Below are 16,948 nucleotides of genomic sequence, written 5' to 3'. Positions count from 1 at the left end.
AGGAAGATTGGTTACCTTTACTAAGCATTGATGGTTCACTATAGATATTCAAGTTTAACATTTACTGTATGGGTTTGAAAATTTACATTTCTGGACACACAGCACTTGAAGATAAATCTCATACAAACAATTAGCACTACCAGCCAGCTGCACACATTCTTTCTAGCAAAACAAAGCTAGATTACCCTCAAATTTAGGACCGTGGAATGAATAAGTTAAAAAATCCAAAACAATTCCTGATTTTAATGCCTATTTTAAGAAATAAACATACTCCATTATGTGGCAAGAGGAAGAAACTGAAGTTACACCCTAAGTATTGGAAAAGTGCACATTTTTAATTTTTCCATTGTGAGTCCTATTAAATGTGCCCTACAATTACACTAGGTTTTCAAGATATAAGTTTTATTTCACTTAACTTCTCTAATGTCTGAGATTGTGTCTTGATTCATCCAATATGTTCCAGTGTGCTGCTCCACAGCAATATAAAATAGCCTGGTTGATGTGCAGCTATTATGGGGCAAGTCTCCTAACCAAGAGTAAAATAATGCAAGTGATACAATTTCTAGGTAGATAAAGAATCTCCAAGCATGCTAATCAACACCATATCATGAACACAGCAAGGATTTTTAAACTAGCAGGGAGGTGAGGGGGGTGGGGGGAGAGAGTATTTGTAAATTCTTTGAAAGGAAAATTAGTAAACAACTTGCAGTGAAAAAAATAACAGTTCAGATAAAAACATGAATAGCACCACAATGGATTGCACTAAGGTGCTAAAGGAGGTACCTTATTCCCTGCAGAGTGAATGCTATTTCTGAAGTGTATTGCAATGTGTAAATGCAATTGTGTAATGGTTACCATTTGGTTCATTCATCTACAGAAAATGCATTCCTTCTAATATACGTTCAACTAACATTCAAATTACTGAACTATACATAATGTTACATAGTTTACAATTTATGAAAACAGCTTGAAAGAATATTATAAGGTCACCTTGTGCAAGGTGGGATGTTTAAAGGGCTAATATCCAGCTAAGACATTTCAGTTTTTGCGCTAATGGTCCAAGAGTGCTTTTTGTATCACCAAGAACAAATGTAAAAAATTTATAAACAAATGACAGTCCTCACAGCTGTTAAAGTATCCTTAGCGTCACTGAGGTGTCAAACTCTCTCACTCGCAGCACTGTATGTATAAAAGTGTAAATGACACATCAGGAGATTTGCTGTAATTCAGATACTAGATTAGATGCCCATTATAGTGAATTTCAGTACATCAGTCATGTGTGTGTTCCCTTTTCTTCTGGATCATTTAAAAAAAGTTTATCCCTTCCATTTTGACCCACATCTATAACTATATCTGTGGGCTATTTGCATCCACTTGCTTTCACTGTGGTATGCTGGTATTGTTATTAACTTTCCAGTTAAATTAGAGATCAGGAAAACGGCTGGGGTCCTCCTTATAGTCATCAGGAATAGTGAAGATGGATTCGTCAAACTCATCATAGCGAAACTCCTGAAACGTCACAGTGGCCGTGATGGTGGGAAACACAGGTATGTCTGGAGAGAGCAGAGTGGCACAGTGAAGAGCAAAGAGACAAAGGGTTACACAATTATTACATTAACAATTGGCTTAATAAACTATCATACGCTTGTGATTAGGGACTCTAGTTATAGGTTTCTGGACTTATTAAATATTTCAAACACGATTGGCTTGTCTACATATGAAAATTAATCCAGAATAAGGTAGAGTGTGAACTGAAAGCTGATTGACTCCATGTGTGGGATGTTCTTATTCTGCAGTAAGAGTGCAATATTTCAAATTAGTTTAATCCACTCTATTTTATCAGGAATAGCTACTCCCTGTGTAGAAAAGCCCTGAATGACTTGCAAACCTCCAGAGGTTTGGTTTAGATGACAACCAAATTCCCTTTGCTTTGAATAAACATCTGAATTTATTAGATGAGCAAAACTGTGCTGAAAATCTCAATAAGAGGCTCTTGTAATATTCAGGTTCTGGTCTCAGGTGCACAAAATGAGTGCACAGGTGCCAAAATGGTTAAATAAAATTTCAAACTGAAGGGTTAAAATCCATGTGCATGTTATATAATGGCCTGGTATATGGATTTGCCAGCTTTTTCTTAGACCCAAAAGTCCAGAGTTTGTCCTGGAGACCAGAAGCCGTGCAAATAGTGATTAGCTAAGAGAAAAGCAGAATAAACAAGATAACATTGCCTTTGCTAAGATATGCTTGGTCAGTAGAAATGCCAGATGTTGAGGCAATAACTGAATAATTATGTTTCATCTAATGTTTTAAATTGAACAAAGGATCCCTGTTCCTATTGTGTTTCTCCTGAAGGGAAAACAGTTTTCCCACAGATCCAACCTTGAGTTTATGAAATATTGGCACATGTCACTATAATGATATGGCATTCTTCCACCTCCCTTCCAAGGGACCAATGCCCTGCCTTAAGACATAAAGGAGACAATCTCTATTTCCATATGCTTTTACTGTTTCTTTGCTTTCTTCCCTAGACATGTACCTGTCGGACAATTAAAGGAGTTGCTTCATTCCTATGGACCCCAAATTAGAATTCAACATATATATTTTATACTAATAACATTTTATCAAAGTATTAATTAAATGTTAATTTGCTAACTTGAGACCATGGGCGGAGACATTGTGTAATCTTTTAACCATTGGCTATTGTGCTATCTTGTCTTGCTGCAAAACCTATCCCGGGGTGTGGAACTGCCTACCCCGTCACCTTCCCCTGCCCATGGAAAATCTATATATTTTATTGTAATTAATTGATTGACAGTGTCTCTGAGCCTAATAAGCCAGGTGACACTCCGCCAGCACTGTGTGTAATAAACCCCTATGCTTTGACCTCTACACGGTGTGGATTTATGTCCTTCAGTTTGGGGGCTCGTCCGAGATGCAAGTTTGTGAACTGGCTGAGGATCTGAGACTGAAATCCAAAAGAGGTGAGTATGTTTACTTTACCACCTCATTAGGCCAGGGATAGAAGTCTCTCATCCCCTTTCAGACACATCTTGTTTCCTTTTTAATTTGTGTGAAGGACCTTAGACACATGTGGTCAAAGCAGTGGGGTTAAATAAGGGTACCACTTGGGAGGGAAGACTTGTGCAAGAGGGTCATGTACTGTTTAAACAACTAAGGGGTGTGTTACGGAGGACTTGAACAACCCACCAGCAAGCAATTGGCCGTGAGTTAAGCCCAGGATTGGCTGGGTACGCAAGCAGTAGGCAGTGCAAACTGGTGGTCCATTTCCTCATTGCACGTAACATTGCAAGTCCTAGGGGAGTGCCCCCCCCCCCCCAGGCATGTAATGTACATGCTTTCGAATAGCACGAAGTCTCCAACCAATAAGTCCGGCATGTGTGTGTAATTGAAGACACGCGCGGTATTAAGGGTGGGGAGACGTCCTCATGAAATTCAAGGCCGTGAAGAGTTGAAACCATAGCATAAAAAGGGGGAAAAGTAACTCCTCATAAAGGCTGACAAGCATTTCGGGGGGGGAGACGCAAGTTCCCTTCAAGGTCAGCAGCCGGGGTAACGAAAAACCCATGGCGTCAAAAGGAGAGGCAATAATCAGTCCTCAAGAGTACTTGGAATATAAACATGTCAAAACTCGGCAGGCAGCAGCTAAAAAAGCAAACTACTCTGCAGCCGGACCAGAGGCAGATCTAGTTACTTGGTGGAATCATCAGAGAAGTGACAAAACAGACAAAGCAGTAACAGTTTTATTGAATATTCTTAACATAAATAAGAAATTGCAACGTTCAGATCTCAAAACCAGGCTCTGAAAAATAAGAGCCTATGTTCTAAAATATGTAACTGTCTGGAAATTAAAAAAGATCCCAAAGAAAAAAAATCATCATGTCTGGGACACACCTCCAGACTGGGAGGGGGAGAGCAAACTCCTGGCATATGCCAGCCCACCGCTCCGCCGATTAACTATCTATGGGAAAACTCAGCAGCACAAAGCAGAGGGGAGGAATCAAGAACCCCCTCCATACATTTCTTCGAATGACAGGCCAAATTTAAGCACCCATAGAGATAATAAAGGAGCACCACAAGCATTAATTGCCCCAGGGGAGCAAGTACAGCATATGGCTCCAATCAAAACACAGTTAAGGAGGTTCAGAAACGTTAACGCGGAGGGTGAGCCAGTAAGGGGACTTAGAACAGAAACAACTGAAATTTACCGTCCCTTCACCCCCCAGGAAAAACAGGCACTACTGTCTAATTTACCTGAACTCAAGCGTAATAACAAGAATACTGAGTTCTGGGACAAGCTGGATGGCCTCACAGAAATACATGGCCTCCATAGGAAGGATGTTCACATCCTGGTCAAGTGCAAGTGCCCTAGGGATGTGTAAAAGAATCTAGATAATAAATGGAAGACAGGGCGCTGGGCTGAAGATCGTAACCCCAACCCAGCAGGAGGGGATCAGGCTGAAGAACCAGCAGGAATCCCAAACCCAGACGCAGGCACTGTAACAGAATTTAGGAATGCACTCTCTGTTGTTCTAGAAGCCCAGACCACTAACTGGGGGGCTCTGCAGTCTGTGGTTCAGCAGAAGGAAAAGTCTGCCATGTCCTATGCTGAAAAAAAATGGAATGCATTCCGAGCTTATTCAGGTCTGGAGAATATAACATCCCGAGACCATGATGTATTCCTTCAAATCCTAAAGGAGGGGCTGTCTGCAGATCACCAAGCAGTCCTGGCATTAGGCATCTCAGTGGGAGAAACATACTCAGCAGTAATGAAATGGGCCACAAAAGTAAAAAACAGAAAAAAGAGGAAGGTAGCAGCAACCGCCCCCTCTGAAGAAGTGGTAGCTGTGCATGCAGTCAAAACCACTACCTGCTTCACGTGCAATAAGTCTGGACATCTGGCACGTGACTGTAAAAGTAAAAATAAAATCAAAACATGCAATAATTGTAAAAGAAGCGGCCACTTACAGGACAACTGCTTCTACCCCAGAGGGGGTAAGGAAGGGCAGTGGCCATACAAGCAAAATAAAACCAATACAATTAGTACCCAAGAACAAAATAAGAATAAACAAATCCAGGAGTTGCTCCAACTCCTGGCTAGCAAATAGGTATCAGCGGCCTCTGTGGCTGGAACCGAAGGCGACCCCAGGATGTTTCTTAACGCACGAGTGGGGGGCCGACCGTGCAGTATGTTAATAGACACAAAAGCCTCGGTATCAATAACCAGCCAAAATCTCCCCCTCACCCGTAGAACAATATGGATTGAAGGGGTGGGAGGGAGAAAATTAAAAGCAACCCTTAGCCAGCCAGTAAAAATAAAATTCGAGGATATGGTCACAGTCAGTCAAATCTGGGTTTGCCCCGAGCAAGGAGACACAATTTGCGGCATAAATCTCCTTAAGGAGCTCGGGGGAGTAATCAACCCCAGAGCTAGCTGCATTGAATGGGCCAAAGGGTCCAAACAGGAAAGATCATCTCAAAATATAGCCATAATTGCCAGTAATAAAGTAATAATACCAGAGTGGGGGGAGAGCCCAGTAAAAACCCTGTGTTCCCTTCACCCTGAAGTATGGGCAACAAAAAACAAGAATGTGGGCTAGTAAACATAAAGCCTATATCTATAAAAGGACCAACTCACAAAGCCCACAGGCAGTACCCAATTAAACCGGAAGCCTTAGAGGCAGTTAAAGATATAGTCACTAATTTAAAATCCAGAGGGGTGATTAAAAAAAACCACCTCCAAAACTAATTCCCCAATTTGGCCCGTCAGAAAGCCAGACGGGACCTGGAGGTTAACTATAGACTACACCCACCTTAACCGGGTGACTCCAAAGGCACATCCTATTGTGGCAAGCCCTGCCACGATTCTTAATTTGCTAACACCAGGACATTTAATATTCTCAGTCCTGGACGTAGCCAATGGATTTTGGAGTATTCCCCTTGCAAAGGAGAGCCAGGAGAAATTTGCATTTACAGTAGGAGACCAGCAGTACACTTGGACCCGAGTACCTCAGGGGTTCCATAATTCTCCCTCCATATTCCACAGGACAATGGCAGAAGTAATAGCACAAGTGCCTTTAAAAGGGAATACTGTGATACTGCAGTATGTAAATTATTTGCTAATTGCCAGTTCAAATGAAAAGGACCATTTAAAAACCCTAAACAAACTGTTCATGTATCTTCGCGAGGCAGAATTTAAATTAAGCCCGAAGAAAGCCCAATTGCAACAGCAGCAAGTTTTATACCTAGGGCATAACATATCACAGGGAGAAAAGGCACTCACAATAGACAAAGCAAGCAATTCAAGGGTTAAAAAAACCACAGACAGTTAAGGAAGTCCGAAAAATCCTGGGACTCCTTAATTTCTGTAAAACCTATATACCGGAGTACTCAGAGATGGTGGAACCAATTCAAAACCTCACTAGAGGGGGAAAGCCTGCAAATAAATTAGTAATATAGAGCACAGAGCAAGAAGCGGCATTTATAAAAATAAAACAGGCTTGAGCCTCCGCCCCCAGCCTGGGCTTACCCGATATGGGAAAGTCGTTCCACCTTTACTGTAGCCATAGCGGGACCCAGTATTCTGTGGTACTAACTCAGCTTCACGGAAATAAACAGCGTCCGGTAGCATACCTATCTACCATAAAACCCCCTGTATCCCAGGAATTACCGGAGTGCGTAGCAGCTCTAGATTGTGCTACGTGGGCTGTGAAAGCTTGTGAATCATACACTCTCATGGGGAAATTAGTGCTTCATACACCCCATACACTTATCGATCTCCTCAACACCGGGCGACTAAGATCTGTAACAGATGCCCGCAGAAGTCAGTGGGAATCAACATTGTGCTTGCAAAACCCTAACTACTCCATAGTAAGAGACAAGGGAATGAATGTAGCCGAATGTCTGAACATAGAGGGAGAGGTACACGAATGTCTTATAAATAGGAAAAAAAAAAGTTAGAAAAATTTTTAAAAAGCCATTAAAAAATCCAAATATAGTTTTGTATGTAAATGAATCAAAAAAGTATAAAGATGGAGTGCCACACACCGGATGGGCAGTGGTACTCAGTAACGGAACGGTGATAGCGTCAGGTCAAATGGAAGAATCAAAGTCAGCACAAGAAGCAGAGCTAACAGCCCTCACAAAAGCTTTAAGAGTGGGGGAAGGCAAAAAGCTCACTGTATATACAGACAGCAAATATGCATTTGGAGTAGTGCATGACTACATGAACGTGTGGTCACGCAAAGGTTTTATAACAACTGGCAAGCCAATTAATAATATAAAAGCAGTTCAAAGACTAACAAAAGCTGCCAAACTACCATCAAAACTAGCAGTAGTAAAAATAAAAGCCCACAATAAAATCTCAAGAAAGAAACAAACAAAAAAAATTATTGGGCAAATAAACATGCCAAAAAAATTGCACAAGCAAGTTCTATTAAGATTTTTGCAGCTAAAGTGCCAAAAAAGGAAGTGAATTTTGAAAAGCTATATGCAACCATAAGCCCCCCCAAAAAAAGTAAATTGGAAAAACAAGGCTATGTATATAAAAATCACCTCTGGTATGGGCCAGGGGGGAAGGAGCTGGTAGCCCCGGAGTGCATACGGGCTCTACTGCTCCATGCCATCCACTCTCCAGCTCATCTGGGGTGAAGACAAATGAGGGCCGCCTTGGAATACTGGTGGTGGCCAGCCATGAAAAAAAATGCTTTACAATTTCTCAAAAAATGTGTAACATGTGCACAAATGAATGTGGGTAGAAAAAAAACGTGCCTCTAAATCACCAACCACGACCAGAGGGACCATGGCAAAATTTGCAAATTGATTTTACTGGACCCTTGCCACAAAGCAGAGGGTACACTTACATTTTGGTAGTTATTAACACTTTTACCCGATGAGTAGAGGCATTCCCAGCCAAGAATTGTACTGCTACAACAGTAGCTTGAATCCTAGCAAAAGAAATAATACCCAAATGGGGTTTACCACTGTCAATAGACTCTGACCAAGGAACTCACTTTATAGGGCGAGTAATAAAGGAGGCATGCAAGGCACTAGGAATAAAGCAAAAATTCCATATACCATACTACCCTGAAAGCTCGGGAATGGTAAAAAAATAAACAGAACAATAAAAACAGCCTTAACAAAAGCAGTACTGAATACAAGAGAAGGGTGGGCTCGTGTGCTTCCTGCTGTATTGTACCGAATTAAAGGCAGCCCAAATAGGCTGACTCAATTAACACCCTTTAAGCTAATAACAAAAAGAGCAATAAGAATGCCTAGCACTGTAATCCTCCCTGCGGGGAAGTCAAGGCTTTTTGCAGACAGGCTGCAAAACTACATCAAGGCATTGGACAAAAAGTTAAAAAATTTATACAATCAGGTAAAAAAAAAAAAATCAAACCCAGCTGAATAATAATAGCAGTCTAAGGCCTGGTCTACACTACGACTTTAATTCGGATTTAGCTGCGTTAATCCGAATTAACCCTTCACCCGTCCACACTACAGAGCCAGTTAATTCGAATTAAAGGGCACTTAAAATCGATTTCTGTACTCCACCTCGACGAGCGGAGTAGCGCCTAAATCGATTTTGTTAATTCGAATTAGGGTTAGTGTGGCCGCACACCACCGAATTACTGTGGTTAAAGTAATGGGGTAGTGTGGCCGCACACCACCGAATTAATGTGGTTAAAAACCGAATTAATGTGCTTAGTGTGGCCGCGCACAATCGAATTTATACAACCTGTTTCCCAAATTCGAATTATCTAAATTCGGATTAATCCTGTAGTGTAGACATACCCTAAACAAACCTGCATTTAAAGTTGGGGATTTGGTAATGTGTCGCATTTACCCAAAGGTTAAAGGAATTTTAAAGCCAAAATAGCAAAGCCCTATAAGGGTCCTTCTGACTACTAATACATGTGCAAAGATTGGGGGGAAATTAAAAACATTTTGGCGTCACCAAAATCAGTTAAAATTGTTTAAATCACTATCTGTCAATACTAACGACATTTCCACAAGTGTCTCTACAGAAGAACAACAAGAGGAAGGACTGAAGGGTGACCAGGACAACCAGAACGACCATGGGGAGGCTTCTGCTGTGGCTCCTGCTGTCCATGTGGTGCATGAGGAGGGACGCAAGTAGTATGCCATGTGAAAAGGAAGACTGGGAATGGGTCACTAACCCCCCTCCTCTGGGTTTGCTTCGCTTTAATTGCCGCACTAAGGAAACACTTAGCTTTTGCAAGACACGTGCAGAGGCCAATAAACAAGTTTGGCCAGAAGTAAAGGTGGCACTGTGGTTAGGACATGAGCACACAGTAGAACGCAAGAAGGTCCAAATAAAATCATACACTGATGCTCATAATAACAGGGAGGCTAGTAACATTACAATTTTGATAACAGCTGACTGCCCTGTTATCCGCTGGTGTCAAGTACCAGAAATTATGGAGTTTCATACAGGCATTTGGAAGAAATCATGGAAGTGTATGAGCTACCCCTTTGAACAGGGTGACGCTCTTAGACAATGTTGTGGCCCTCTTAGAAGGACAGTGTCTATACTTAATGCAACCAGTGTCCGAGTTACCTTTAAAGGGGGACAGCTGCATACTACTAGTGAAGGGGACTACAAAGTCTTGGGCTATCCCTCATTTGAACACAATTACATGGCATATTGCCACGATGGCTTGGGAGGAAACACACAGACCTCGATAATGGAATTTGTGTGGGACTTTGTGAGAAAGAAACCAAACACTCATGAACAATTATGTGCCAATTATACTGACATGGTACCAGTGGAGGTTGGGCCTGCTGAATCAGGATGGGGCTTACCACTTAAAGCACGAACGGAGGTAACCCCAAAGGCATGGCATACATCTGTTAAACAATGGCCCAAATTAGAATGTCCACGACTGGTAACAATTAACCGGGTTATCAGAGACAGAGTGGAACCACCCGATTGTGTGTCATGCCCTGAACAAAACCCTGTTCCAAAACCAGGATTGATAATGATAGGACCAGCCCTACCGGTCCTCACCTCGGTGGTATTCCACACTTACAGGGTCGAGGTGCGTATTCCTTTAGAGGAAGTGAACAGACAATGTGCAAAGGTCAGGCCTCGAATGAGTAGAAACATTACTAGCCTAACAAACCAAATTGGTGAGCGCTTAACTAGACAGAAGAGGGGATTACTAAATACCCTTGTAAGATGGTTAGGTGCAGGTAATTCTGTTGGCAACTCCTATACCATAGCACGCCAAGCTGAGAGGAGGGACCGGCTGGAATCAAGGTTGGCTGACGCTGTAATTTCTAATGCCCAGGGAGGACTGGATACTACTAAGGCCAGTCGATTGATCCTAAATAGCTTAAAGGATCTGTCAAACTCTGTATCCACCTCATTCGATATAACAAAATACCTGGGTCAAGAAGTAACCAGCCTGCTAATAAATGGGACTAAAATAAAGGCACTGATGGAAAGTTGTTGGAGAGCAGGACAAACTTTGGCTATCACCACACAAGGAATTGTAACCGATCTCCTTGATGGCCGGGTCCATCCAGCCCTTATGGCAGTGGTGGGACCCTATCTCCCCAGTATCCCTCCGTGGGCATGGGGAAACAGAGAATCAATGAAAGTCCAAAAACCAGTTTGGACAGGTAACAGTATACTCTTTAGCCTTCTGGTACCTTTAGGCATCTCTCATTTGCAACAAGCTAGGATGGTGACCTCCCTGCCAGTATGGAGAAGGGGTCATGTTATTAAAATAGAAGGCGTTGCATACGCTGAGGTCGCTGGGAGAGCATTGTATCCTAGTAAATGTTGCACCCATTCTGATAAGGAAATTCTGTGTACATGTCCATATAATGTTCTAACGAATCTGTCTAGGTTCGAAGTGGCCATTACTGAGAAACTGGCACACACGGAGCTGGTCCAGATGAACGGTACCTACTGGTGTGTGACTGCCCAGAACCACTCCATCGAGCTAAATGGAAAGCCCTGCCCCTCGAGACATCCATCCGTGTGCATGACGGTCCCCCGAAGGTCAACCCTGACTGTTGACGGGACGCGGCTCCACCGTACTCCGCCAATGATGGGTAACCTAACATGGGATCTGGAATGGCACTACGGCAGTAAGTATCTAGAGGAGGGTCTACAGGCCCTGCAGGCGAAGATCGAGGAGTTGGTGGCCGAGGCCCAGAGGCATATTGGGGAAGGCCGTCTGAGGTACACTCAGATAGGGGAAACCGTGGACCAGGCTGATGTGAAGTACTCAAAGGCAAGGAACCAGGCAGTGGAGGTTAAAGCAATAATTATGGGCGATGCCATCTCAGGTGACAAGGTCCCCTGGGGATGGATCTGGGTGTTATTTTGTCAAGTTATGTGGGGATTGTCTATCCTAACATTCCTGATGGTACTGGTGCTTTATCAGCAACTCCGCAGTAGGCTGGGTACATTAAAATTGGTATATTTGACCTGGCGGGTTAGGGAACCCTAGGGTCAAGAGGAGGGACTGAAGGGTTAAAATCCATGTGCATGTTATGTAATGGCCTGGTATATGGATTTGCCAGCTCTTTCTCAGACCCAAAAGTCCAGAGTTTGTCCTGGAGACCAGAAGCCGTGCAAATAGTGATTAGCTAAGAGAAAAGCAGAATAAACAAGATAACATTGCCTTTGCTAAGATATGCTTGGTCAGTAGAAATGCCAGATGTTGAGGCAATAACTGAATAATTATGTTTCATCTAATGTTTCAAATTGATCAAAGGATCCCTGTTCCTATTGTGTTTCTTCTGAAGGGAAAACAGTCTTCCCACAGATCCAACCTCGAGTTTATGAAATATTGGCACATGTCACTATAATGATATGGCATCCTTCCACCTCCCTTCCAAGGGACCAATGCCCTGCCTTAAGACATAAAGGAGACAATCTCTATTTCCATATGCTTTCACTGTTTCTTTGCTTTATCCCCTAGACATGTACCTGTCGGACAATCAAAGGAGTTGCTCCATTCCTATGGACCCCAAATCAGAATTCAACATATATATTTTATACTAATAACATTTTATCAAAGTATTAATCAAATGTTAATTTGCTAACTTGAGACCATGGGCGGAGACATTGTGTAACCTTTTAACCATTGGCTATTGTGCTATCTTGTCTTGCTGCAAAACCTATCCCGGGGTGTGGAACTGCCTACCCCGTCACCTTCCCCCGCCCATGGAAAATCTATATATTTTATTGTAATCAATTGATTGACAGTGTCTCCGAGCCTAATAAGCCAGGTGACACTCCGCCAGCGCTGTGTGTAATAAACCCCTATGCTTTGACCTCTACACAGTGTGGATTTATGTCCTTCACAAACATCAAGATGTCTCAGTTTAAATTTTGGGCAAAGTCTTAGAGGTGGGTAAATCAGTTAGGTTTGTTTTTGTTTTAATCCAAAATAGTATTTAAAAGCTATGGATAAATTCAGCCTTCAGATTGCACAAGCAGTTCCCACTGAATACTGTGGGGTTGTGCATGTGTAACAGAAGGTAGGATTTGGTGCATTTAAAAAGAAAAAAAACGTTCAAATATACCACCACCACCACCCTGGATTATAACAAATAACCCTAGACCGAAGAGACAGTTTATTCTTGGATCTCTGCTGCTATTTGTGAACTGGGTGGGTTTGCTTCTTTATGGCCTAAGGTTTTGCTGTGGTTATCTGTCCACGCAAATTAGCGAATATGTTTTATCCATCTGTTAACAGAAACTGGAAACCTGCATGTAGTTTCTCATAGTTGATTTACAGTAATCACGAGGTGCAATAAATAGTAAATGTAGAAAATATTCTGAACAATCCTCGAACAGAAAAAAAAATCTGCCATTGAGGATGTAGGGCAGGGGTCAGCAACCTTTCAGAAGTGGTGTGCCGAGTCTTCATTGATTCACTCTAATTTAAGGTTTCGCGTGCCAGTCATACATTTTAACGTTTTTAGGTCTCTTTCCATAACTAAACTATTGTTGTATGTAAAGTAAATAAGGTTTTTAAAATGTTTAAGAAGCTTCATTTAAAATTAAATTAAAATGCAGAGCCCCCCGGACCGGGGGCCAGGACCAGGGCAGTGTGAGTGCCACTGAAAATCAGCTTGTGTGCTGCCTTCGGCACGCGTGCCATAGGTTTCCTACCCCTGATGTAGGGTTAGAGGTCCTGGCAACAGTCCTGATTAGAATCAGAATTTTCACAGGACTAACATGAACAAAAGTGTATTCCTTTACTCAAGGCCAAGGTCATCTCTTGATTCAAGTGATCTGCAGTTTCCCTGGGAGCACCACACCGTGCAGTCTTCACTTCAGAATGAGCCCCAGCACAAGGAAAGGGTAATTTTTTATAATCTGGAGCTTCCACTGTTCAGTCAGGCCCTTTAGTGACTAGTAAAGCAAGTGACTTCTTGGTTGCTGACTCTTCTAATCCCAGCTATAAATATTCCTCAGTCTTTCACTAACCTAATGGGATTGTGTTTATTCCATTCACCAAGGTCTGGACTATATTCCTCTAAAGGCTGTGGCAGCCCATTGTAACAGAGAATTAAGTTTCCTTTATATAACCCAAAATCAATAGTTTATTACACAAGTTTAGTCATTTCAATTAAACACCTCCACTTCTTGGAAATGGAGGATCACCTTAATACAGGAGTCTCAAACACGCAGCCCGCTAGCTCCTTGCGCCCCTCCCCCCCCGTCCCCGCCCCCAGCGTTTACCTAGAGCGGCTCTGGCCCAACGTGCACTGGGGAGAGAGCAGGGCAGGGCAGGCTCCCTGCCTGCCTGCCCTGCCCCCGCGCCACTCCGGGAAGCGGCCGGAACCTGGGGAAGGGGGGGCATATGGGTCTGTGTGTTGCTGTTGCTTCAGGCAGCGCCCCCAGCAGCTCCGGTTCCCCGTTCCCGGCCAATGGGAACTGCTGGGGGCGCTGCCTGAAGCAACAGCAACACACAGACCCTTGTGCCCCTCCTCCCCCAGGTTCCAGCCGCTTCCCGGAGCAGCACGGGGGCAGGGCAGGGAGCCTGCCCCCCGAACCCCCCCCGCAGCCGCACCCCCCGCCCCCCCCCCCCCCCCCCCTGCCCCCCGCCCCCCCGCCCCGCCTCCCCGCCCGCCCCCTCCTGCACCCTGACCCCCTGCCGTACCCCGCACGGCTCCTGCACCCCGACCCCCTGCCCTGAACCCCCTGCTGCAGCCCGCACTCCTCTTGCATCCTGACCCCCTGCCCTGAACCCCTGCCGCACCCCCCTGCACCCCTCACCCCTCCTGCACCCCACACCCCAACTCCCTGCCCTGAGCCCCCGCCACACCCCACACCTCTCCTGTACCCCCTGGGGGCAGGGAGGGGGCGGAGTTGGGGTGAGGATTTTGGGGAAGGGGTTGGAATGAGGGCAGGGAAGGGGTGGGAAGAGGCGGGCCTCATGGAAGGGGTGGCGTGAGGGCAGGGCCGAGGGCGGCGGGGGATCAGTAATGCAGCCCTCAGGCCAATGTACTAGTCCTCATGTGGCCCTCATGGTCATTTGAGTTTGAGACTCCTGCCTTAATAAAAGCTGAAAGAGTCACCTTACCTAGCTTTACAGGAAAGCCTGGTGGAAGCTTCATCTGAACAAATTCTCTAAGTTTGTTAAAGTGCTTGAAGGGTGCAATTACTTCTAAAACATTCAATAATCTGAAAAGGAAAGTGCATTTTTATTAGAAGCTCTTCACTTTTGCCACTTTAATTTTTGTTCCAAGAAAATTTAAACCAATGCACTGAAAATTAGTGCTCTAAGTTCTACTATATATATATATACACACACACACACACACACACACACACACACACACACCCCTAGACCTGTGATGACAGAGTATTGCTGCTTTGACTTCGTCTTAGTGACAGTTTTAAAGTTCAATTTCTAGTAATCCACATCTTAACATATGGCATGTAATAAAGTGGGCATGAAAGCTTTTGTTTCTAGCCTTGGTGAATCATGAGAAATTGGACCTTAAAATCATGCTGCCAATTACTATTCTTCCCTTCTCCCAACACCTCAAAACTTGACTCCAGATTAATGTTAGAATTCGTTTATATGGAGACCTAGAACTAGGAACCCAAGCTTTAAACTATCACAAAGCTTAAATCCTTAGCTTTCACGCATTATTGTCTCACTACCTGTATTCAATATCAGCTGATAAAAAAAAACCTGACGCTGCAGGGAGTGAGGAGAAGAGTGGGGCGGCGTGTGGGCAGTATGGACCAATCTGACAAAGGTAAAGGCAATTTACAGATTGGGTTTCATCCCATTAATATCATTTTTCCATATTCACTGATCATTGCTTTGTACAAATGTCTGTCGTTTTAGAAGAGCTAACTCACTCCACTGTAGATTTCTGAGCGAAAGTTTGAGGGAATGAGTCAAACTGCTGTTGACAGCATAAACCATTCCTGTTTCCTTGTCGAAGAAGCAGTACAAGAAGTCAATGACGTTAAGGGGGAAAGAATCAGAAAAATAAATGTGCATACACCTGAGGGGAATACATGTCTGTATCCACATCTCAAAGAACAGTTACAGTACACGTACGGTAACTGTTTAATTTCCCCACATATGAACGTTTACAGACAACTAACTTACGATTCAATTCCCAAGGGAAATTCCTGGCTCATGGCTATTGTGGCTTTAAATGTTTTCTTGCTTTCTTTGCAGACCAGCTCTCTACCCAGGTGAGGAGCTCTTTAAACAAAAACAAACAAACAAACAGTTAAAAAACACTCCTCAATGGGACGTTTGCTTTTATGAAATAAATAAGTCAGACCTAAAAAAGAGTTAAGATGTGAAAAACTTTATGTTTAAGAGAATTATTATGAAATAATAGCTGCACCTAGGAGAGAGAAGGAATTGGAAGGCATCTTAATTTAGCTTACCATTAGTTCTGGGGAATTCACAGAAAAGCAACAAAAATGATTAAGGAGCTGACTTATGGGGGGAAAAAAGATTAAAACAGCTGAATATGGATAGGTTGTGCTAAATGAGAACTATGGGGGAAGACATGAAAACCAGCCAAGATGGTATGGGAAAGTGTTTAGGGTTGTCCATGGGAGTATAAACAATAAATGCCATAATGAACTTGGGACAGGAAGAGTTTAGACAGAATATAAGATTCTTGCTATGAGATCCATCAGACTGTACAATGGACTCACAACAGAAGCAGCGGAAGTTCTTTTGCTGTAGTAATTTAAAAACAGAATGGACAAAACACTGGAGAACACAACATAGGACACAATTTTGTACTGGACCAGGACAGATATAAAATAACAGGCCTTTTCTATCTTTAATTTATATTCATTGGAAATACAGACTGGACATTCATATCCTCTCATGTACTGTCCAACACATGATTTATGTTTGGAATAAGCAAAAAAAAAAAAAAAAATCTAACATTTAATCATTTTCTCTCCCCATATTAATAGATGAGTTTGTGTGCAATTATTCACATCCCTCCTTATATACTTACTTCTGCCACACCTCTATATGTAGATCAGTTCATACATAAAAAAAATCAAGATGTTCATGTCTTATTGAATAATCACATATTGTAAACCTTGCTCTGTATATCACCCATACTCCTCTTCTTGTAACATCTGAATATGTATTGTGAGCTCTTTCGACCAAGGTCTGTATCTTTACTGGTTTTTGTGAAGCAGCTAGCACACTTTTGGGTGCTCAAACATCAAATTACGGAAAGTCTAATCCTAGGAAAAACAATTTTTACCCAGCTGCTGAATTTACATAATCTAAACTACAGTAAACAAGTATAAGAGGCAACAAGTAGCTAACTATGGTGTGAGATGAGGATTGCATTTTACACAAAACATGGCTGCTATTGAGCAGTTTTGACACATTGTTTCAGAAAATGTGCACTTTTGGATGTAAATAATGGG

At 43.0% G+C, this 16,948-nt stretch overlaps 1 protein-coding gene across 1 annotated transcript in view; it reads right to left on the bottom strand.

Moving 5' to 3' along the window:
• Positions 1-1,156: 1,156 nt before the first annotated feature.
• The window catches only part of ANKRD13C (ankyrin repeat domain 13C), a 58,564-nt gene continuing 42,772 nt past the window's right edge, over positions 1,157-16,948 (bottom strand). Inside the window, exons 11-13 of the mRNA XM_026656054.2 lie at positions 15,642-15,740; positions 14,595-14,695; positions 1,157-1,553 (exon numbers count right to left, since the gene is read on the bottom strand). Of these exons, the coding sequence (XP_026511839.1) occupies positions 1,423-1,553; positions 14,595-14,695; positions 15,642-15,740 (331 nt within the window). The 3' untranslated portion in view covers positions 1,157-1,422. The remainder of the gene's footprint in view (positions 1,554-14,594; positions 14,696-15,641; positions 15,741-16,948) is intronic.

The sequence above is a fragment of the Terrapene carolina genome, unplaced genomic scaffold (assembly GCF_002925995.2).
Source record: "Terrapene carolina triunguis isolate 2854851 unplaced genomic scaffold, T_m_triunguis-2.0 Scaffold211, whole genome shotgun sequence".
NCBI lineage: Eukaryota > Metazoa > Chordata > Testudines > Emydidae > Terrapene > Terrapene triunguis.
This window is presented reverse-complemented; position numbering and strand designations above follow the sequence as displayed.